The sequence below is a fragment of the Diadema antillarum genome, unplaced genomic scaffold, assembly GCF_040938485.1.
Source record: "Diadema antillarum isolate AM-2024a unplaced genomic scaffold, OU_Dant_1.0 seq00000094_RagTag, whole genome shotgun sequence".
In the NCBI taxonomy this organism is placed as follows: Eukaryota; Metazoa; Echinodermata; class Echinoidea; order Diadematoida; family Diadematidae; genus Diadema; species Diadema antillarum.
This window is the reverse complement of record NW_027271183.1, coordinates 405882-430408: the sequence shown is the minus strand read 5'-3', so window position 1 is coordinate 430408 and position 24527 is coordinate 405882. Positions and strand designations below refer to the sequence as shown.

Here is a 24527-nt window from a genome sequence, read left to right as displayed (position 1 = left end):
TCACCCAGACACTTCATCCACAACACTAAAATCTTCCCCGAAGTCGAGTAACTCGTCGTCACTGATGTCCCCCTCAAGGGATTCCCGATCGCTGAGAACCCCTGATGGAGGAATAGTAGCATGGCTCTTTGCAGGTGGTGCCTTAGGCGGGGATCTCTGCACCCGAGAACTCTCTCTTGACGATCGACCTGTGGGAATTCGTCCAGGAGAAGCACCTCCGAGCGATCTTCTTGGAGGAGAAGCACTTCCATGCGAACCTCTCGCCGGAGAAGGACTTCCATGAGATTGCCGCATGGAAGAAAATCTTCCCGGAGATCTTCTTTCTGGACCTCTACGCACGGGGGATTTCCTTGATGAAGGTTTCCTTGCTGGTAAATGCCTATCGGGCGATTTCCTTGCCGGAAAATTTGATCTCGGTGGAGGAGACACCGATATGTCTGACCTTGACTCAAAAGGTGGAGGAGATCTGGACTGGAAAGGTGGAGGCCATTCACCCGGGCAACTCTCAGGCATCTCTCTGTCATGTGCATCTTCCGATCTGCGATTGCCACGCCTCCTACCACGCCTTCTGCGTGGCCGGTCATTAGTCCATCCCATGTCAAGGTCCTCTTGTTCTGGTGGCATCCTGGTGTCTGCTCTGGGAGGCAAACCCTCCTTGTAAGCCTTGGCTCTCCTCCGAGCAGCCCCACTAGTTTTCGAGAAATAACTCCTGTTATGGCCAGTGTCTTCCCTGTTGTTGGAGCGACTGTCCAAGGGCGGTCCATCCATGACCTCTGGATAAACCTCTCCTTCCCTGTAACGTCTGGAGAAATAGGCTCTTTCCTCCTCCTCTGCTGCATGCCTCTCAAGCTCTGCCTGCATCTGCTTCTCCTTCAGCATCTCATCCTGGAGGCGCTTGCCCACCAGGAAGAGTTTCTCCTCCTCCCGCTGCATCTCCAGCATCTGTTGTCGCATCATCTCCTCCTCGGCCCTCAGCTGCTCCTTGAGGATCTGCTCTTTCTTCAGCCGTTCCTCCTCAGCCCTGAGGAGCTCCTGCTTGATCTTCTCCCTCTCCCGCTCTTGCTCCTTCTTCTCCTTCTCGGCTTGGACCAACTGCATCTCTTCCTTCTTTAGGCGGTCAATCTTTCGCTGCTCCTCCTTCATCCGTGCCTCCAGCATTTCCATCTCCTTGATTTTCGCGGCCTTCTCCCGTTCCTTTTCCAGCTTATCTTGGAGTTCTCTCTCCATGCGCTCCTTCTCCTGCCGCCGCCTCTCTTCTTCCACTGCAGCCTCCTGCTCTGCAAGGAGCTCTGCCTGTGGGTTTGTGGCGTGCTGAATCTGCTCCTTTAGCAGCTCCTCCGTCAGTCGCTTGTCCCGAGGTCGGTCGGGGAGCAGCACCGCACGCAGCTGCTGCTCGTCAGGCATTCCTGGCAGCTGCGGCACTTGCAAACTTTCTACAAGCGCTCCTGGTTGCAGAGGAAGTGCTCCCTGTAACAGCGGCTGGCTGTGAGAAGCCTCTGTAGACACTTCTCTCTTAGTGCTCGAGTCATTAAAGACTTTAACGAGCAAACCTACATAAAATAGACACAAAAAAAAAGGCAGTGAATATCAGCATAAATGAAACGGCAAGGAACATGCGACTCACCCTTTCCACTCATAAAATAGGATGCAGCTTCCAAAGAAATATACACAACATACAAGTCTGCATCAATTCTGATTTCTGTTTTGTTATCCCTTCTTAAATGATCATTAACTTGCATATTTTTTAATGAATTGTGGCTCCCATTTTCATATTTTTGAAGACCGAACTGTAAGTTGCACAAGACTTTTCTGTTATCAAATTATCATATGAACCTGCAATGTTACCTCTCGTTAGTTAAAAAAAACAAACAATGAGTCATTAAATACTATGAAACAAATAACAAAACTCAAATACATCTTCCAGATACCAATCTTCTTCAATATCAGCAGATGACAAGGGCAAGTTTGGTTCTATGTATAGTAAAAAAAAAAAATTACCTTTATTTCCTTTGGCTGCCTTTGATGCTTGGTGCTGCTGCAGCAAAGAGTCATGCTTCAACCGCGTCTATAGAGAGAGACAGACAAAACATTGTATTTATGTCGCCAACTAATTACTCATTACTCTTTACAAAGTTGGATTCAAATTTTCAGCATACATTTGCCATGCCCTTTCATTTCATAAGAAACTGGTTTGACTTCATTCTGAACATTTTCAAATGATATGATTTTTTTTTTTTTTACGGCAAAGAGGAATTGGTTGAAAATGAGTGCTCACGTGTACAGACATGGAAGGTACATGACTCAACTTACACACATGAAAAAAAAATGTATCTAGCCACAGACTAATAAGCATAATTGAGATAGAAATGTTAATGTCAAAATATTGCTTTTACAGGCTTCTGGGGTGTCTAGACCCTACCTTCGCACAGATCTTTATTTATAATTGGGGTTGGGGGGGGGGGGGGAGCCAAGTTCTACAATGGTGAATTCCCACTACTATCTAGTTGTTGTAATCATGATCATATGAGCGGACATGTAATTGCACTATAAGGTTGCCATGGATCACAGGACAAACTCACACAGGAAAAACAAGGAACATATCAACATGAATATCAGAGATAAGCAGATGATAGTTATAAGAATTATAGAATATCATCATGAACTGGCAATACCAGTCAGGATAACACACAATTTAGACAAGGTAACAATATTTGATCCTCACATCCTTCCACTGGTTTTGACACAAAATATTTACACAAAGCATTTTCCCAGTAAGTTAGTAGCATTCACACAAATTCATTATTGCTATTTCCTAAAATAGTTTCAACAATGAAGCCACACAGTACTGCTGAAGTTGGTCACAAGTTGCAGGTTTGTTTGTCTGTTTGTTTGTTTTTCCGGATTAATGCGCTTAGAAACATCAGTATTAAGCTGTAAAGTGTTATTCATTATCATAATCATTCACCATTTTGCTCGCACATATGGGAGTGCAAAAAGTACATGCAATGAAGTATAACTGCATTGAGTTTCATTCTGTGGCAGATTACTGCCTGCTGCGCACGGGGCACGAACAAAGATAATCGCTTTGATTTACACATCTTTGCACGACATTGCAATACAAAGCTGTTTTAGTAGGGGAGGGGTTGGGGGAGTTCACAGACCCATTTTATGAAAAAGGGCATGTCTGTTTCATTTGAGGTCTAGGGCAATTACCCCCTGGGCAAGCACCCCGGACCCTTCCCCTGGCCCTAATCCTAACCCTAACCCTAACCCAAACTCCTAACACTACACCTAACCCTAACCCTAATCTTTACTCTAACCTTACCGCGTACCAGTTTTTAGCCAGGGGGTAATTGCCCTTTGAGGGTAATTGCCCGGATATGTTCAGCTGAGATGTGGTACACTCTAGGGTATTCCCAATGTTGTACTTGTTGCTGTAAACACCCTCACATGCACCACATCTCTACGAACATACTCTTACCTCTCCATTATATGTATACGAGGATTAATTTTAATACTCAAGTGATTTTCCATGAAAATGTTATCATTCATCATAATTTGCCTTAAACAAACAGATATTGCGTAAGTGTATCTTTGTGGGTAAGCTAGTGAAAAACTTGTGAAGTGACAAAGAGGGCCACATTAAAGGGAACCAAAACCCAAAGAGAAATGTAGATTGAGTGAAAGCAGCATCATCAGTAGAACACATCAGTGAAAGTTTGAGGAAAATCGGACAATAGATGCAAAAGTTAAAAATTTTTAAAGGTTTGGTGTTGGAACCGCTGGATGAGGAGACTACTAGAGATTATGACGTATGTGTGGACAACAATATAAAGAAAATATAAAGGGAATTCCACAAAAATTCACTTTTCTAGCATAATGAAAGAGCACTTGACTGACTGCTTTCAGAAAGCAGGGGGAGTAATTGCTACCCTTAACATATGTCAGTATCAAGTTGATGGAATGTGTAATTTTCATGAAAAATGAATTTTTGAGGAATTCCCATTATATTTTCTTTATATTGTTGTCCACACATACGTCATAATCTCTAGTAGTCTTCTCATCCAGCGGTTCCAACGCCAAAACTTTAAAATTTCATAACTTTTGCATCGATCGTCCGATTTTCCTCAAACTTTCACTGATGTGTTCTACTAATGTTGCTGCTTTCATTCAATCCACATTTCTCTTTGGGTTTTGGTTTCCTTTAACAGCAGCAACGATACTCACAAAAGACTTGTTGATGTGTTTGTTGCTCTTGCAGTGCATATCGTAGGCAAGCCGCCTGGTGTTGAAAAACTTGGAGCAGACCTTGCAGAAGAAGCCAGTCACTGGAATAATGTACTGGGCTCCTGTACAGGGGTTTACAAAACATGACACAACTTCTGTGGATATACCACTCAAAAGAGTGCAGGCCGAAGATTCACTAACATATTTTTAAAATTTTCATTCAACCCCAACTGCATATTTTGGACAATGGACAAGAAATATGCACATACAGCAATCCTGCTTTTTTAAAACCTTTGCCACATATACAACATCTTCCTACAAACTTGCTGTCCTAAATGAGCTCTAAAACTCACTGTTACCCTAGTTTATAGAGGAATCAGTATATCAAAATCAAACCTACAATGCATTCATTAACCACCTGGGGAGAATTTCAGCCAAACACCTTCCAGCATATGTATGCAAAATCTAACAACAATAAAAATACCTCCTTCTACCAAATATCAATCTATATGCCCTAATTAGAGGGGAAAAGTGTGAATAAAGGGTCACAATATATTCATGGATGCAAGTACTATGAAAGAGGTTAAAGCCTGCCTCACTTTGAGTTTAGCAAACTTCTATGTTCATATACTGCTGTCTATTATTAAAATCATACTCTTCACATACGGGGAATTCTGATATTCAACGCTATCATAAACAATGTGTAGCAAAGAAGAGAGGCTTTAATATGGCAATGTTGTTTTGTACAAAATTGTGTGTATACAAGAATCAGTCTTACTTTGTATTTTGAGATTGCTTTTGTATTCTTGTTTGTATTGTTTTTTTCACTTTCTGATATGGTGGTATAGAAACCAAAGCTAAATTTCAGCCTTGTCCAACCCTACAATAAACACTGGGCATCAGCCTTGTCCAACCCTACAATAAACACTGGGCAATGCTGTTGCCCTTCATTACAGAGACCCAAAGGCAATACAGCGGGGGCACGATCCTCATCCTAGGGTGTTGCTACAAACTCACCAATCACTTTGTCGGAATCAACAGACTCTTTGCTCACACTGGGCTGTAGAGCAGGGTCCAAACCAGCACTAGGATCAGGTTCTACACCTCCTGATGGACTCAACTGACCATCACTGCTTCTACTGCCAAATAAAAGGTGGAAGTGAGCGTAAGGATAAAAGAGAAGGGAAAAGAGAACACAGGGTGAAAAGGAGATCGGGACAGAAGAAAGTGGAGATGAGGAAGGCAGAGGTGATGAAGGAAGGTAAGCAGAATGAGCAATGCAAATTAAAAGTTTGAAATCTATATTTGCAGTGGAAAATAACACCTACATGTAACATGCTTCTGAATACCTTCACTCAAAGTCCATGACAAATGACATGCATGCACCTTACAGTCACCAGAAATGTGACGAAAGAAAACATAGTAGAAAGGGTGTTCAGATAGAACATCAGGTATATTCTATAGAAGAATGTGAATTAAAAGGCACTGCAATGTACATACCAAATGCTCACATATATCACTGAAATAATAATACGGACATATGGATCAAGCTGTACTTAATTCAAAAAGATAGTGAGCCACCTGTATAATCAGAGTAATAAATCCTGGCAAAAAAAATACAGGAAACACAACTTTTGAACAATTGTGCTAAATAATGAATGACATGACCACAATGAAGTCTAAAAGATGTATAAACCAGCCTACAATTTTGCAGACAATGCATCAATTATCCAAGGCTAAAGTCTATTGGAAATGGTAAAGCAATACAAAAAAAGCTGTTTAATTAAATGGGTGACCAACGATCATCCTGTGATACTTTGCTTAATTCACTCCTGCAATGATGAATGATTAAAACACATACTGTATGAAAAAGCATTCAAAACATTTCCAGACAAATTGAAACACACATTTATACTACTCGAGAGATGTTGGCATGCCGAGTTTACACTTCCACACAGTCTTCTCAGTTGTTTTCACATTGCAAAGAAATTGTCACATTTGAATGGAGAAGGAGGTTAAGTGAGCATGAGATGAAGAAACTTCAACATTCTACAAGCATGGGAGGCAATTCTCAACAGTCTCCTAGCTGTTATTACAGTTCTAGAAGAAAAGATATAGGTATTTTTTCTGCTCTACATCACATAGATCACTGAATTGACATATAAGTTCTTTGGACAATGTGACATCTCTTCTGCTTTTATCTCACTTTTTTTTTAAACAGCTGCTGAGAGATTAAAGTACCTCTCGAGATGAGAAGAATGAAATAATACCGGAGTCCATGTTTATGAAAAAGCATTATACACATCATTTGAATGTTGTTTTATTGTACTTGTTTTGTCAGGTACAATTAGAAGTCTACACATAAACAATCAATTAGCCTCTACCCTTCAATGTATGTTAAGAAATTACTGTAAAGTGGATATTTTTGTGCTTAGCCAGGGTCAGAAGACTTTCGTGTGTTTTCAATTTCGCCGAATCAAGACATCACGCACAAGAACATATGGCAAGCAAAAATATTCTTGTGCTTTTATTTTCGCGCTAGTTTCTGGTTGCACAAAATGCGCGAAAATTTCCACTTTTACAGTAATGATATTTGCAGCAAATGCAAAAAATGGCCATGCCCCACAAATTAATCCTTTGAGTGGAATGAACATAACTGGTCTCTGCTATGTAGAAGAAAGTTTTTTTTTTTTTTTTTTTTTGGGGGGGGGGAGAGTAAGTTAGAGGTTGTTGTTTCTTTCTTTTCATTGGTCTTTATTTTGCTGTTGTTATTGCTATTTTTTGAGGGGAAGGGGATATTCCTTTTTGCTTCGATTTGTTTCTCTTTTATTCTCCTTTGTTTGCTAGTTCTCATACGTATCTAGCTTGATAACTAAGTTCAGACAGCAAGGCTGAGACAGTCCTCCATTCCAAGGCATCTGCATCCAATCCAGTCCAGGGGGCCCACTTTCTAGATGATGTTTGCAATTATCATAAACTGCAACAATTGCTTTTACGATGACAGCAGCGAGGAATCACATTGTCAGTTGTGAGAATTTCAGTCAGGTTTGCAATGACTGTTACTACAGGTATTGCATTTGAGATAATTGCAAACCTCTTGAGGAAACAGGCCACAGCCGCTATAAAGCATATGTAGGTAATGCTTCTCTAGCAAGCATCCACTGTCTCCAGTACTGCTTCCCTGGGTAATACCATTACAGACGTCATCAGAGGTGATTCGTTTTTCGCACAAGCACTAGCTTAGACCACAATATTTCATTCTGTGGTAAAGAGGAGACACCCAGATCATATTCTCCCAGTCCTCAAATAACATACTCGATAACAAAGAGCATGTCTGTACATATAGGGGACTAGGCTCAGTGCTTGAAGAATGCACCTCGGAGGTGCAAGCTTGTTGGTTCAATTCCTGAGGAGATAAGCTGGTGCCAGAATTTTGCCACACGTTGGCAAGACTGCTCTGCTCTCCCATAAAAGTGGAAGGCAGTCATTGCGGCAAAGGCAAGTCATGTATCAACCGAAGGAGGAGGAGAGGGAGAAATGGAGAAAGAAGAGGAAAAGGTAGTGTTCACACCAGTTTATTTGTTCATCAACATACAACTGACGACTGACCAATTGCAGGACTCACATTGAGAGACTGACCTTTGTCTCATTCTTCAAAGATGTAACACATACAAATGTAAGTGCATAAGTAAAAAATTTCAGGTCATTCTCCTACAATGCAAGGGGCATGCCCTAATGGTTAAAACACTTCAACAGTATTCTCATTTTCCTCTCCCATTCTCTGCAATATCTCAACGAATGACTAAACAGTCATACCTGGCGAGTTCAGGATGCCTATGCTTTTTCCCCTCTCCTTCATCTTGTTACCGTTCTCAAGAATGCTCTGTCTTTTTCTTCCACTGTCACTTTGCAACAACAAAGTGTGACCATATGTCCAATTCTAGCACAGTGTATTGCTTTCCTCCCTCCGTCTCACAGCCGCCGTTCTAAAGCATACTATTGCCACGACCAAATGGACATCAACCCGCTGAGGGCAGGCTGATTTTGCTACAACATGCATTTCCAATACACACTTGCCCGAGTATACTCAGGACTCGTCTTCAGCAGGTTAACATGCTTATGGCCAAGCATTTCATGAAGCATAAATATAGGACTTCAGTATTCAAGATGTGACTCGCTACCATCACAAGGATCTGGCAACATGCTGAATTCACTGAGAAAAAAAAAAAGTTGTTGGTCCAGGAAAGGTGAGGCTTACAAAGGCACATAGTATGCAGAAGGATGGCTCTGATAATCCTTGGAAGGCTTCTGGCAAGTAGTGATATCATCAGCACTGCAGGAGATAACATCACAAGAGTGCATCCAGCATGCTAGCAAGTATGCACATGAGGTTCAGAAGCACTTTGCATCTTTCCCTCACTGCAAGATTAGAATTTCACAAAGTGCACTGATGCCTGGCATGGTTGGTATGGAACAGCGAAGGCAGAGAGGCGCCCCAGTCAAACTTTCTGAGGATCCTCACCCCAGAAGATGAGCCACGCCAATGTTCCTCACCATCATACCATTCCTTCCCCGTTGCGGGCAAAAAGACAAAGCAAAGCCCACTACCATCTCACAGATGGAACATTAGAGTGGTGGCCAAGAGTGTGATAAGAGTCATCACTGACACACCTACAAGTGTAGATGATTCCACTTTACAACACTCTGTATAGAGCAAGGTGAAAACTGCAGTGACGTGTTTGTATACTTCACACAACTCCGAAGGAAACAGGTGAACGATTTCGACTCCAAGACTTTCCTCCTGGTGTTTTGTGGTGTTTTGTGGTGGTCCACAGTCCGCAGACACATTGTTCATCACAAAAACATAGTGAATAAGAAATACAAAACAGCAATGTAAAACCATTTTGCAGCACTTTGCAGAATATTTTGAGCCATGAACATTCACTCATCTATTGAGGCATGTTGGGAAAGCATCTTTCTTCTTTTAATTTCTGTTTATTTCACTCTTTGGACAAGGCTTCTCAGCTGGTTTCATTCCCCTGGAATGTGTGAAGACACAAGATCGACTGTGAAGATCACAGATTAGTTGCCCACGTCTGGTACACCAGACATGTTCACAGAGTATGCGCTGATGACCTCAGCTACATTCTGCCAAGATATTTAAAATATCATCATTGAATGGCTCAACATTTCAGCTTGAGTACTGGTAAAGCAGCGACGCAAAGATGTGGCTGCATGCCAGCGTACACCCATCAAACTTCACAGTGGTTCCATAGAGTAACTACGGAGAGAGCAGAGCTCGATGCTATTAAATCTCAAAACAGGAAGTGTTTCTACATTCTCTCGTCCAGATATAAAAAAGATACACTTGTATTCAAACTTCAGGGGGGCTCCTTGCAGAATCAGGGTGACTTGGCATCCCTGCAGCAACATGATCTTCAGGAAATAGTCTAGGATACTGGGAGTCACTTTACAAGGGTTCCCAAATAGGTGACTGTAATATATGCATCTCAGTTGGAATATGACAATTTTGATTACATCCCTAACTCATCCTAACAAACAAGACAGAAAAAAAAGGACCAAGAAATATCACTCTCCACTCATGAGTGATTCCTTGAATTGAGATCTCAAGGGACAGGTTCCATACTGTCAAAAGGGTCGTCAAAATACATACTAAGGCAAGCAGGGCAGGGACAGTCTATGCCTTCTGCCTCATTCTTCAATCCTATGACCCTAATTGAGACACAACGACTTCAGTCTTTCTGTTTTCCCCTCACCAACTGTCTTCTGGAATTCTTGATCCAAGAAGCCCTTGGGGGTGCACCTTACATTGGTATGGTATTCTCAACTTTGTGTATTCTTCGCATGCTGGCAGAGAGAAAAGTTATGAACTGAAGAACACACACAAAATATGAGAACTCTAATGCCTTCTTTCACTCAACACTAAATTCACGCCAGTTAGATACTGTAAAACCAAAAATGTTTGCATGCATTTTAATTCTACAAATTTTGTGAGAACCAAGATTCGTGAAAAAATGCATGTGAAAGTTCTTGTCTAGACTATATGCACTGAATGCCAGGGGCAATTCGTGAAAAGTTCCATGCCGCAAAAAAAGTCACTGGCACCAACTCGCAAAAATTTCATGCTGCAAATATTTCTGGTTTCACAGTAGCTGAAATTGGAAAACTGTAACAATAAACAAAACACAAAAACAATCAAGAGCTGTCAACATGCACTCTACATTATAATACATCTTTCCTATCATCTTCTGCTCTCAGAAATTGAAAACAAAAAAATCTTTTTTAGAACTGCATACTATTCTGCTTTGAATCACAATGAAAGTGCTGCCACACACAAAAGTTTTCTATTTCACATTGATCTTGCACTCATCTGCATTCTTATAAATTATTATTTTATTCAATATATATTGGAAAGTATTGCCATAGTTCTTCACCTTTTAACACCCATGCAGGTATGATAGCAAACTTATCCTTCTAGGAGAGTTTAAAAAAACCCAACAAAACAAACAGAGATTCGATGCAAACTTGCTTAACTTTTGATTAGCGAGCCAAGAACTTTTCTTGAACAGCTCTTGGTCCATACTTACTTCATCCTGGACAAATCTCCTTGGGGCAGAGTTGAGTCAGTCAAAGGGCCTAGCAAGCTCTGACTGGACAAGCTTCCCCCAAAGGTCAGACTGGAGGAAGTGCCCACGACATTCTGACTGGACGGAGCGTCTGACAGAAATGGTATTGTGGGGCTTGAAAAGAGCTGACCAGCTGAGAATGGATCGGCCAAGGCAGCTGCAGAGAACTGATCCAGTGGTGTTTCAGAGAAACTCTCACCGATCATGCCCGCTGCGCTGCGTGGTTCGGTCTGGGCACCAAGGTGTGGCAGATCACCTCCAGGGAGAGAGAACAAGTTCCCCTCCTCGTGTCGGGAGGCAGCACCTCCTACCTGCTCCAACAGCTGCCTGTGAAGTGTATGCTCTGCGCTCTGGCCACGCTCGCCGTATAGCTGGGTGTTAAGAGAGGTATGCACATGCAGATGTAAAAGAAGCATGTTCCCTTTTTTCTAACCATGACTCAGTTCTATCTGATATCACAGGCTTAGATTTGTTTGAGGTACAAAGACCATTATGTGGGGAATGATAAAGAGATGAAAACTTGCAGTCATGTAAAAATGAAAACTTCTTTGCACTTTAGTAAATGAATTTGGATGACAAGATACGATTAGGAAATCATATGGCTATCTTATCACGGAATAAAATTCATTCATATGCCTTCTGGTGTATCTCAAACTTGCTTTTAAAACTAGGTGCAATATACATGTACATAAACCATAAACCATAAACCATGGTACCAGGAATGCTCTGATCGAGGTATCAATCTCACCTTCTCCTGGTCTCGAGAGCGGCTGCTCATGAAAAACTGGTCCTGGTTTATAGGGTAGCCACCATCTTCTGCAATACGACGCTCCATGTGCGCAACAGCTGGAGCAGTCTGCTTCCGCATATCTGTATCAGACCCTCCCTGGAATAACTCGAGATCAAGGAGAGAAGGGATGCTAGTGCCCTGCTGGGTATTTCCTGCACTATCTTCAGCATCATCTAAATCCATGGGTTGCTCAGACAGATCATCAAAACCACCAGAGACCTGTTCCTCACGTCTCTTGTGGTGCTCCTGCGGAGGTCTCTGAGCCGACTGTCGTGCACGGTTCCACCTGTCATCAACTGATCGCTGTATCTCAGATCTTGGGCGCTCTCCCGTGGCATCTCTCTCCATGCGGGGAATCTTGGGCACCTGTGAGGATGATCCATGCCTTCCAAAGACGTATTCCTCCCACTTATCTTGGGCCTCCGTGTCTCGACTCTTCTTCTGATCAGGCCTCAATACATCATGCCCTCCAGAATATTGTTGCTCATGTTGGAATGACTGATCCCAGCTCACAGTAGCTCCACCGCTGCCTCTGCGATCGTCGTCCCTGCCTTTATCCTCAAGTTTCGACCAATCTCTTTGGACTGGGCTTCTCCGTCTATAATTGCGCCAGGACCGATTTCTTTGCCGACGAGACGTTCCTGAATTTTGCCTGATTACTTCCGTGGCCCTTTCCGCCACCTCCATTTTTCTCTTCTTCTCTTCATCCATTTTCCTCTCTTCCTCCACTCTCTTCGCCCTCTCCTCTTCCAATTTTCTCTTCCTGTCGAAAAACTTCTTTCTCTCAGAACGTTTTGTGTCCTTTTTCAGATAGTTGATTGATGCTAAAGAGTCCCACAAGCTCTCATTTGCTTTCTGCTCTTTACTTGGAGGCTGCTCAGAACTGGCTGGCTGCTCGGTACTCTGGGCCTCCTGCCCTTTGCGGCCCCTGTTTCTCTTGGGCTTGCCCCTCTGCTTTTGATTCCCTTGGCTGTTCAGCCCTCCAGGCTCCTTCCCTACCTTCCCTGGTGGAGGAGCACTGGACACCGGAGTGACTGACTGTGGGTCCGGCTCCCTATTCGAGCTGTCAGTCCGAGAGGAATCTTTCTTACGGTTTCGAGGGTATCTCTTGTAATCCCACTCACGAGATCCTAGTGAAGATTCCCTTCTATCTCTGTCTTCCTCCCCTGGCGGCAGTGGCTGCTTGTTCCTGGAGCCAAACTGAAAGTCAAGGGCAGAATTACATGATTGAAGTCAGACATTCCACCATGAACTTCGCTCAACAGCAACAAGCATCAGTTCACGCATAGCTTACCAATCTCCACGCGCCTACACTGATGCAAACTTGGAGGATAACAGAAAAGAAACAGACCATGTACAAATTTGTATGACATGGCTGAGAAATTGAATGGGGACATGGGCACTCCATGACATACACAAATACAGTGATGCATCTGGTTCCACTATTTTCCGGGGGGGGGGGGGGGGGGGGGGGGGGTAATTCTGCTACGTTCACTGTCTACCAACGTGATCCTTCATACATGACTGGAAAAGGAACATCATAGGGTTTGATTCCAGCTACCCAACAGGTTGCTGGGTTGAAAAGCTGGAAGAACTGAAGAAAGCAATAATGCAGAAGATGATGATGGAACATTCTTCAGGTCGCACTTGCAGTATCATTTGCTGTGTTGATGGATTAGCATGTAAAAAGTTAGAATGTGTAGAACTACAACATTTCTACAAGTGTATATTGAGTGTAGCATGAACAACGACAACAACAAAACAAAACAAACACAAATAGAAGCAAAACATGAAATAATCCAGAATGCTCTGGAGGGATTTTTGTCCTTCGATGGGTTCATTCAATTGCTTTTGAAAAAACCTGCAATAAACACAAATAAAAGACAATATGAAAGACAATGCAAATACATGGACACATGGACACATACACACACACACACACACATATAAACATTCTTGGCAGTTCTGCTTGTCTCTGGAGGCTCAGATCATCCTCCTTTTTGAAATCTTGTCATCAGCTTGAGTAAAAGCTCTAAATGGTAAGAGAGAAAACACAACACAAAACAAAGTCATGACTAACTAGATATATCGCTACGGCGACTGATATGCCTCCGCCATAATGCATGGTTCTCCTAATAGGTCTATAGTACAATGTCTTGACAATGTGTGATGACAGTTTCACACAATTGGCAAAATATTAAAATGACAGGTTTGCCACAAATGTGCTGAATGTTCACTTTCCTAGAACTAGGTTCAATTGGATGAATGATTAAAATGTCAGAGTGCAGGTATTTGGGGAACTGATGATATTTATTTGACTTTTGACCCTTTTATAAGTTTATGCATTGAGTAATTTTCAAGGTATTGAGAAAAAGTATAATTTCAGTATCAAATGGGAAAATAGCATTATCTAAACCTGGCCTTTGACCTTTGACCTCACAGTTCCAAAGAGAATCACTGTTAGGTTGAACATGCATAAATATGTAAGTTTCATGATGATACCTTGAGTTACTTTTGAGATATGGAGGAAAAAGTGCAATTTAGCACTTTCACTTGACCTTTGACCTTTTGGCAAGAAACTTCCCACAGAATATATGCAGTATTGGGTAATACATGTATACAGCAAGTTTAAAAAAAAAAAAACCTTCAGGCATTGCATAAATATAAGGAAAGTGGTGATATTTGAGGAGTTGACCTTGACCTTTGACCCCCTGACCTTTGAATCATGACCCCCAACTTCCCTAGATAATCACTGCCCGTTGGAACAAGCATAATACTAAGTTCCATGAAGATACCTTGAACCATTTGCGAGATATGGAGAAAAACATGAATTTTCAACCTTGTTTTTCACAAAATAACCTGTGACCTTTGACCTTTGACCCCGTGACCCTAAAATCCAAACAAAGTATTATCCCCCGGGATATACCCTCATACCAAGTTTGATGTAAAACAACCACACGGTTCTTGAGATATCGACAAAACCAAAACGGGACGGACGGACGGACGGACGGACGGACGACCCGAAAACATAATGCCTCCGGCCACTTCGTTGGCGGAGGCATAAAAAGAACCTGGTCCTGCTGTTCATCAAATCATGGTTACAGTGTCACAAATCTAGATCTAGGGAAGGAATGACAGAACAATTTTTCACATGTGAGATACCATCTTTGAGTCACTTTTTTTTTTGAGAGAGAGAAAAAAAAAATAAAATTCAGCTCAACATAACTTATGTCTTATCAATTATCACAGTTATGAAATCTTCCCACAAGCACTGATGATGTGATGAGCAGATCCTATTCCTGGTAGCACTGTGACAAACAATATTTAAATCCAGGGTTCCCTATCATACAAATTGTACCCTTGACGGACGAGCACCAACATCAGCCTTCAAAGCACTTAAAGGGATCGTATAGTTTTGGTTGAGACTTAATTTCAGGTTTTTATCATTTCTTGGTGAGATAGTGAGAAATCTCTTATGAAATATGAAAGACCATGTAATTTCAAGAGGGATTCAATGTTTATTTGATGAAAATTGGTTTTGAAATGGCTGAGATATCCAAAACAGAGCGATCCTAAAGAAGTGTGGGACCCACATTTTATTAGGATCGTTTTGTTTTACTTTGTTTTTGGATGTTTCAGCTATTCCAAACCCGGTTTTTATCAAATAAACTTTGAAATCCTCTTAAAATGGTATGCTCTGTACTATTTCATGTGTTTTCTTGGTATCTCGTAAAAAAGTTAAAGCCCAATTTTCATCTCTACCAATACTGTACCTTCCCTTCAATGAAATGGGACAGAATTTGCAGGCACAGGTCAAGTCTTCCTACGCTGCAAAGCTAATGTTCTGCATCATAATAATATGTGTCCAAATGACTTTGTTTTCACAGAATTTATAAATATTGTACATTATTTAGTGAACCAAGGATACATGTTGAGCCTGATGACATACAATATACAGATATGTGCAAGCCACACACACACATAGAAAAAAGATGGTTTAATATAAAAACAAGCTCAATTTTTTTTCAGCACTTGCTCAGTAAGTCCAGCAGTCCAGGTTTTTTTTTTTTTTTTAATTTTCATATTCATTCATTGCATACATACATGCATGTATGACAGTTTGATTTGTTGTTTTTTTATGACTTCATGTCATCAGAAAAACTTCTGGATAACCAATATGACCTGATTCAGAAATAGCTTTGCAGATTTTCGCTCATACAATTATAGATTGTACCAGACATACGAATATGTCAAAAAGTGTTAAGCAAGGACTTAATACTGACAAGAAAACAAGAGAAAGTTTGTATAAAGGACTACAATTCCTATTCTCACATGAGTACCTTGTCAGTGTATCATCTTCTTTGAAGGAGTATATTCTATACTTGCTATGCTAGCACACTTCAAGAGCCCTGATATTAAAGAACAAGTTCACCTTCATAGACATGTGGGTTGAGTGAATGCAGCAACATTAGTAGAACACATCAATGAGAGTTTGAGGAAAATCAGACTATCCATTCAAAAGTTATGAATTTTTGAAGTTTCTGCTCTGTCGCGGCTGGATGAGAAGACTACTATAGCTTGTGATGTCATATGAGTACAACTATATAAAGAAAGTAAAAAGAAAATTCAAGATATTCTCACTTTTCTCACATAATAAAAGAACACTTGACTTTTCTCTTTCAGAAGTCAGGGGGAATAATATTACCCCTAACATAAGTCAGTAACAAGTCGAGGAAATGTGCACTTTATTCAAAAAGTCAAGTTTTGTGAAATTCTCTTTTTATCTTCCTTATATCGTACGCATGTGACATCATACACTGTAGTAGTCTTCTCCTCTAGCAGTGATTGCACAGATATTCTAAAAATTCATAACTTTTGAACGGATTGTCGGATTTTCCCCAAACTTTCACTGATGTGTTCTACTAACATTGCTGCCTTTACTCAATCCACATGTATATGAAGGTGAACTTGTCCTTTAAAGGTAGGGAATCCCATTTGCATGCCTTAAATGAAGAGTTGTATAAATACAGTGGTATGTTGAAGAGAGCATCATTTTAGAAACTCCCATAAAGTATTGAAAGTGGAAGGTAACATTTAGTACTTTTTATTGACCGTTAGATTTTGAATTGAATTTTTTTTCGGGGCTCACCGTAAATTCCAGTACCTTACTAGGCTACCTTTGCAGACCCATGCACTGCATGTGTGTCCATCATGTATATTTTGTGAAGAAAGTTCATCAAAACTTACAAACATTTCTATATACATTCTTGCCACACACTCTATATGTTATTACATCAGCTCTTACACATTTAGATTTGTGTTTATGGATAAATAATACAGAAGACTGCAACAAAAAGGCTTAAGTGTGGCTGACACACAGAACTACTGAGTAGTTGAGTTTTGTGCATTATTCAAATTGTAGATAACTGTTGACTTCCAAGTTTCTCAGCAGTGGCCTAAATAAGTCCCCTGAGGTTCATATTTAATGTTTTGCTGCATTTTTGGAGGTCTGTAAAAGGTATCCCCTACCTTTAATGTCTCCCTACAGCTGTATAATGCACTCTGAGAGTGAGAGGTAGAGAAGAGAACAAGGGAAAGAGATTGGCATGCCAATCGGTCAGGCTCGTGCCATCTGATACAATGTCCTCAAATTGGCAATGCAGGGTGATGACAAACCCAACTGGACAATGAAGACGGGGGCGACAGGGATTTGTCGTGTCATCACCTAGCCAGCGTTGTCCAGGTCGATTACAATGAAAATGTGTGGTAATTGCCGAACCAGTGAGACGCATGTAGCAATGGGAGGGCATTGGGGTAGGGAAGTGAACACTTGTTCAGTAGCGGAATATTCCTAACAGCTCGAAATCTCATACAAATGTAGCTCTTCATGCAAATTGAAGTCACTAATGAAGTACTTACAAAAGTCTTTTGCTCTTCATCAATGAGAGAATGGACTCAATATAGGGCTGCCAACAGTCACACAACCAAATTTGAGGGGGGGGGGGGGGTTCAGAGCAAAGAGATACTTCAGTGTCATAGGCATTTCAATGGACAAATATAATTCCTAAATCAGGGAAATTCTGATATTCTCTTAAATCCAGACATGAGTGACTTTTTCAGGGATACGTCCTGCAGAATGAGGGAGACTGAGCAGCTCTGTTCACCTTAACAAAGTTGCATTTTGAACTACAATAATATCATGTAATTCAAGTACAGTACATTTATATGTTTTATGTACAGGGCAATGTTCTCTATGATATCAACCAGTTATGCTGCTCAGATTGTACTGCCAAACTTTAATCTCAAAGGCACTGTTTACAAGCAATGTTTACAGTTCGAAATATCTGAGCTGTGTGGTCGTACAGTACATGCTTCTAGAGTCTCTGACATGCATTGTAGGGTTGGATAAACTCAGTTTATCAATATATTCAACATTTTCCTTAGACACTGTTCCTAGAATAAACAATTTTGTTGATGATCTACAGGCTTGATATTTGTCCATGGTTCTTTGATAGTGACAGCATAATTGCAAAAACTTTTCCTTGTACTTTTATAATACCTGCCTATGGGCAGATACATACAATGTACTGTAACTACATGTATCAAAACATGTTTTTATCATGCACTGTAACATTCAAAGCATAGCTCGGATACATACATGTAGATCCAAAGTGAATGGCATATGCTATTAAAAACACTTAAGTAACCCTGTAAAACCATGAAGTTTTGTATGCATACATTAAACTTTCGCGAATTTCGCGAGCCAAGATTCACGAAAGTAAAAAGCAATTGAAAGGTTTTGTCTACACTTGTAATGAATTGAACGCCAGTGACAATTGAAATGAATTAAACTGAATGCAAGTGACAAGTTTCATGCCGAGAAAAAAGCTGTTAACACCAATGCGCAAATGTTTTATGCCGTAAATATTTCTGGTTTCACAGTACACAATGAAATTCAAGACATTATTATCAGGTAAGGAGGTTGACATTTGCAAAGCATGTTCCATGAATGTCTAATAATGGACTATCCACCTTCACTATTAAAAGATGTTCTTATCGTTTTTGTTTTTGTTTTTGTTTTTTGTTTTGTTTTGTTTTGTTTTGTTTTGTGTGGGTTTTTTTGTGTGTGTGTGTTTTTGTTTTTTGTTTTTTTTTTTTTTTTTTTTTTTTTTTTTTTTTTGGGGGGGGGGGGGGGGGTTTCAGCTCTGTTATGTTTCTGTTCTCTCTCATTTCCTCACTTTCACCTCCAATCAGCTCCCCCGGTGGGAGAGATGGAAAGAGGGCTGGGAATGTCCAGGCATTAATGTCAAGGAGGTTCCACAGAGCTACAATTTGTGATCTCAGAGCTGATTGTGAGATCAATGCATCACAATAGGCAAGATAATTTCCTAAATCAGGGAGGCCTAGTATTTATTCTTTTGCCTGAACATGATAAAATATTTCTATTTCTTTTACTTTTAGGAGTTTAATGCAAAATCAGAGAATCTTGACAGTTCTTGTGGATAGCATTTACTCAACAAAAAAGGAAAACAAGAATATGATGCTTGGCAAGTGCAAAGATGGAAACAGAACTACTTCAAATATTCAAAACAACCACTCAATAGGACAAATGGACAGATAAGAGGTAGTCAAAGGAAAAAGGAGATCTCAGTGAGACATGTATCCTCAAATTACGTAATGTACATGTATGTATGTCATCAGTCCCCTTTGCTCAAAGAAACACATAAGGGCAATTCCGCGGTTAGTAACGTTACATTTTAGGGACATTCTCATGATTTAGATTAGACTCATTTCTCTATCTATGTCGACTCAAGCGAGTTGTCGACTTATGCGATGTCGACTTAAGCGAGGTTAACTGTAGTTTAAGTCATATGACATTAACTCAAATAATACAGTGTATTAGTTGAATTCATGTTAATTCAAGTCTAGAGACATGGATTTTTTTTTTTTCTTTTAGACCAGTTGAATGTCTAATCTCTGCATTGTTCTGAAAACAAAAGTCTGTTCGCTGTACCTGAAGCGTAATTAACCCCGACAAACCATTGTATGATAATTTCAAATTGGGACAGGAAATTTGAAGCGATGGCCTCAATTGTTTTTAACACTACTTTCCACACAAAATGCTGTGCTGGCTCACAGATTCCATCAATTGCCCCTTCCCATGGGAAGTGGTTAAAAAACAAAAAAATCGCTCAATGTGCACCTTGTGAGCCTTCTGTAGTGATGCGAATGCTGTAGACCCCCCCCCCCCCAACATTTCCCGCCACGATTCTGCAACGCGCAAAGATTTTGCCGCATCGTCTCATGACTTTTTTCATTGAAGTCTCCCGCATATTTTGAGACCAAATTTGCAACGTCCGGGTACACCATTCTGCAGTTATGTAATGTTTTGCATAAATGCATGTCGACCTGAAAACAGCTCAAATTCATGATATCGTGTGCAAATCCAATGCAAATTAAGTTTTTTCGTTAATTTGATATTAATTACATTGTTTCAACCTTTGACCAGTGAAATTAATCAATTGTAATGTCGATAAGCTTGAAAAAGTGCCTGCAACAAATTTTGGCAAAAAAACCAATAGAAAACAAAAGGTAAAAAACATTAAAATACATAAGAAATTAACAAAACAATAAAAAACAAAAGAAACTGATTTTGATTTTGCTATTTTTTTTGCAAGAAAATTGTTTGATGTGTCTTGAGGAACTCTTACACAAAATTTTAGCAATCCTTCAGTCTTTTTTATCGAGCTATCTAGGTGAAAATATGATTTCATGCGCAAATTTGCATAATTAATTTACTAAAAAAAGAAGCCAATATCTTTTTACTGTATGACCACGTAATCTTGTAATTGACATCTGGCTCTATCATCAGGTAAAATTTTGCCAGACCAGGACCTGTCCATTGGAGTCTTATTCACTTATTTCATGGTTAGTAACGTTACAATACACACAGGCTGTGGTTAGTAACGTTACGTGGTTAGTAACGTTACACATTTTGACTGCTGTTATTTCTAACTTCTATAATGATTAGTAATACTTATTTCTATATTTCAGTTAGTCATTGGACACAGCAGGAAAAATTGAAATATTATCATTCATAGACACTTTATACTCTCTGGAGGTAAATAATTTCACTTTTTGGTTAGTAACGTTACATGACTGTCCAATGGTTGGGGAAATGCACACGTTTGCATTTCGAAGACATGTAAGTTGATTTTACTTAATCTATCCATGAAAGCACTGCATTGCCGCTATGAATTCAATATTTGTGGCTAGAAAATGGCATTTAACTTGACAAGCTATCTTCTTTGCCATTATGGAGATTTTGCTGATGAAATTCAATCTGAAAGATTACTTGTTCAAAATTGGTGAATTCAATACCTAAAACTATCAAGATACCCTGAAAAATAGTTTTTCCTGAATTATCAATGTGTTCTTTCTGAAGTCAAACACAAAAATCCAAGGAAAAAACCAAATTGAAATTTTATGGTCATGTCCCTCTAACTGCGGAATTGCCCATAAGGACAGGGACAGTCCCCTATCACTACAGTATATCAAAAAAAAAAAAAAAAAAAAACAATTTTTCTGGAGAGAATTATGAATTTGCTCATTGATAATACCATTCAATGTCATATCATTACAATCTTAACATCACAATACACAATTTCTTGCCACTGGAAAATCAGAAAAGTCTTTCCCTGTAGACTGAAGTTTGTATTATGTGCATACATAGAATACTTTCACAATATAAAAGTACTGAAAACTCACATTCTATTCCATCTTGTACTCACATTGAAACTTGTCCTCGCAGCCAGAAAGAAATATTCCAGCCACATCCTAGCTCCATGTGGCACTTTCAAAACTTCCAGGGGAGTTGCCCGACATTACGCAGTTCCACAGAGTTTTCACTGTCACCATTGTATGCGATTGTGTAAAAAGGTGTGTGGTGTGTGTGTGTGTGTGTGTGTGTGTGTGTGTGTGTTCGCACATTGGAGTTGTTTGTGTATATCATGTGAATAAGATATAAAGAGACAGAGATGATAACAAAAAGAAAAGAGGGTGACAGAGAGAGAGATGGAGAAGGAAGAGAGAGAGAAGATGAATAAAAGAAGAAAAGGAGAGGGAGAGAAGGCAGATGGTGAGCGTGCTACTGAGAGTGCAACTCCATGCGTACTGGAGGAGTATAAAGTGTGATGCAGAAAGTGTATGTCTTATTTGCCCAATGGGAATAGGATGGATGGTGCTTGGGGTGGGGTGACAGTCAACGGACATGGGAGGGGCAGAGATCGGCTGTGGTAAGGGTATCTGTGTTCATGTACGTGTTTCATTAGACCAACTCTCAAAACAATGAGAGGAATGCAGGACCAGTCGCAGTAGATGGGCTGATGTTTGTCGGTACAGTAATTACTAGCCCCTGAACCTTGCGTTTCCATCTGTTTGGACAAGAGCCATATTACACTCCAACGAAATGATATTACGTGAGGTTCAGTACATCTGTGGTGCTACAACTATGACAGATATGAAGTTTGTCTCACTGCATGAGAATGTGGAATGGTTAACTAATATTTTCAAAATGTACAATGTATGTGTACCTATGCTCTGTCAAACCATGGAGGTTGCACCTGACAGCGAAAACATTTGCCTTTAGGAAGGCTGTTCACACATATCTTAAACAAAAACTCACCCATTTAGGTACACTATGCAAAACTGATTCCAAGCAGTAAACTGTACACAATTTAAAATGAATAGCTTGTAATACTACACAGTATAGGGAAGAGGAGAAAAAGAGAAGAAAAGAGAATTTCAACAATTAAACTAGCTGATATTGATATAGTGCCTTTTCTACTGGATACATTTCTTAACTAACCAACTGTATTGTAAGAGCACTGTGGTAACAGCGAAGCTTACCATTATCTTTAGCATAACTTATGACCTAATCCAACTTGTTCGTGCTATCCCATTGTACTGTGACCTACACTACACATACACATCCTGACCCCCACACCCTGTCTTGAACTGTCATATTTTACCCTTGGAATTATTCTGATGCATGGAATGATCATTCTCATGGGCACACATCTAATGTTATCGCAATGCATTCACACATGCAGACTGACTGACAGCCTTATTGATACAGGAAAGCAACTTTGATAAGCTACGATACCTCCAAGTATGGATCCTACATGTTGAAGACTATTAAAGGGATCGTATAATTTTGGTTGAGACCTAATTTCAGGTTTCTGACATTATCTGGTGAGATAATGAGAAACCTCGTATGATATATGAAAGAGCATGTGATTCCATGAGGAATTCAACATTTATTTGATGAAAATTGGTTTTGAAATGGCTGAGATATCCAAAACAGAGCGATTCTAATAATGTCTGGGACCCACACTTTAGTACGATCGCTTTGTTTTACTTTGTTTTTGGACGTTTCAGTCATTCCAAACCCGATTTTCATCAAATAAACTTTGAATTCCTCTTAAAATGGAATGCTCTGTACTATTTCATAAGTGTTTTCTAGGTATCTTGCAAAAACTTAAAAGCCAAATTCTCATCTCCACCAATACTGTACTATCCCTTTGATACAATTATACTGGAGGAAGGTAGAGTATGGAGGAGAGGCGGAGATGTGATCCCTGTCCACTCGAACTAGTATCCTCCTCCTCCTATACGTTCTAGACAAATGGTGAGCGAGTGCTTTTCAAGAGAAGACGCCCTGCTGCGCACTGCTGATGAGACTAATGATCGACTGGGAATCCACTATTCGTGTCGTCATTATTCATCTTTCGACAGCCATCAGGCAAGATATTTCTAGTGCCAAAATGCACCCCACCTATTCAAAGGGGATCCAGTTGCCATGAGGGGGCGGCAATACGCAATGAAGATGTTTGGATGTGGAACACATCTGAAACTAATTTGGCATCATGCAATATCAAATCTTCCTTTACAAATCAAGAATGACTAGTATAATATCCATCGATAGCTGGCTGGAGAATATCCCTTTTGTACTACTGGTCCTAATTATGTCATCAAATTGATACACTATATCTTTATAAAGACTGCCATCTTGGCCAGTTTGAGGAACATTCTAACAAATCAATGATGCACAACAAAATGTGGCAATCGGGTCATTGGATACACCATTCTCTCCCCCCCCCCCCTTTTTTTCTCTCGCTCTCCCTCTCCATATCTTCCTCTCCACTCCTCTCTTTCTCTCCCCCTCGTTCACTCTATCCAAGTATCCCCAAGTCTGTCTGTCCACATGTCTTTCCTAATCCCTCCATATCCTATCTCTATTCCTCCCTTTTCTCCCTCCTCTCACTTTCCACTCTTCGTTGGCTAGTATAATCCCTATGATACAGTGCCGAGGTTCTCCGTGCAGAATGATCACATGGCTAGATAGATGACAGACAGTTCATGAACCATCTACCAATCCATATTAGGCTGTCTTACATGTCAACTTCAAGTAGGCCTATACTCTTGATGCTCTACCCTTCGACCCTTTCTGTGCCATGAATTTGGACAGTGTGTAATTCATAATGCTTCATGGGATTTTCTGAGCCAGTCTGCACTAAAAGCACACACAGGGTTAAGCACTTTCCATGCATTAACCCATTACACAAAGCAACTGCATATGCATTTTTGTGGTCTTGGTGCAGTTACTGGTTATAACAATTCTTTTAATTTAGTGTTATTGTTTCACAAGGCAAAGTTCATACCTCCCTTTTATTTGAGCTCCTTTGTTCATAGATGATTGCTTGTTTTAGTCACAGAATTGTCAAAAGTCACTTAATGCATTCCATACTGAATTCTGAAACCCTCATAGGCGTAATACACAGGCCACCAGGTTACTGTATGAA

General features: G+C 40.3%; 1 protein-coding gene across 1 annotated transcript in view; it reads right to left on the bottom strand.

Moving 5' to 3' along the window:
* Positions 1 to 24527, bottom strand: part of LOC139726636 (uncharacterized) — a 39129-nt gene continuing 14602 nt past the window's right edge. The window contains exons 5-10 of the mRNA XM_071637626.1: positions 11623 to 12864; positions 10836 to 11245; positions 5245 to 5366; positions 4228 to 4349; positions 1999 to 2065; positions 1 to 1550 (exon numbers count right to left, since the gene is read on the bottom strand). Of these exons, the coding sequence (XP_071493727.1) occupies positions 1 to 1550; positions 1999 to 2065; positions 4228 to 4349; positions 5245 to 5366; positions 10836 to 11245; positions 11623 to 12864 (3513 nt within the window). The remainder of the gene's footprint in view (positions 1551 to 1998; positions 2066 to 4227; positions 4350 to 5244; positions 5367 to 10835; positions 11246 to 11622; positions 12865 to 24527) is intronic.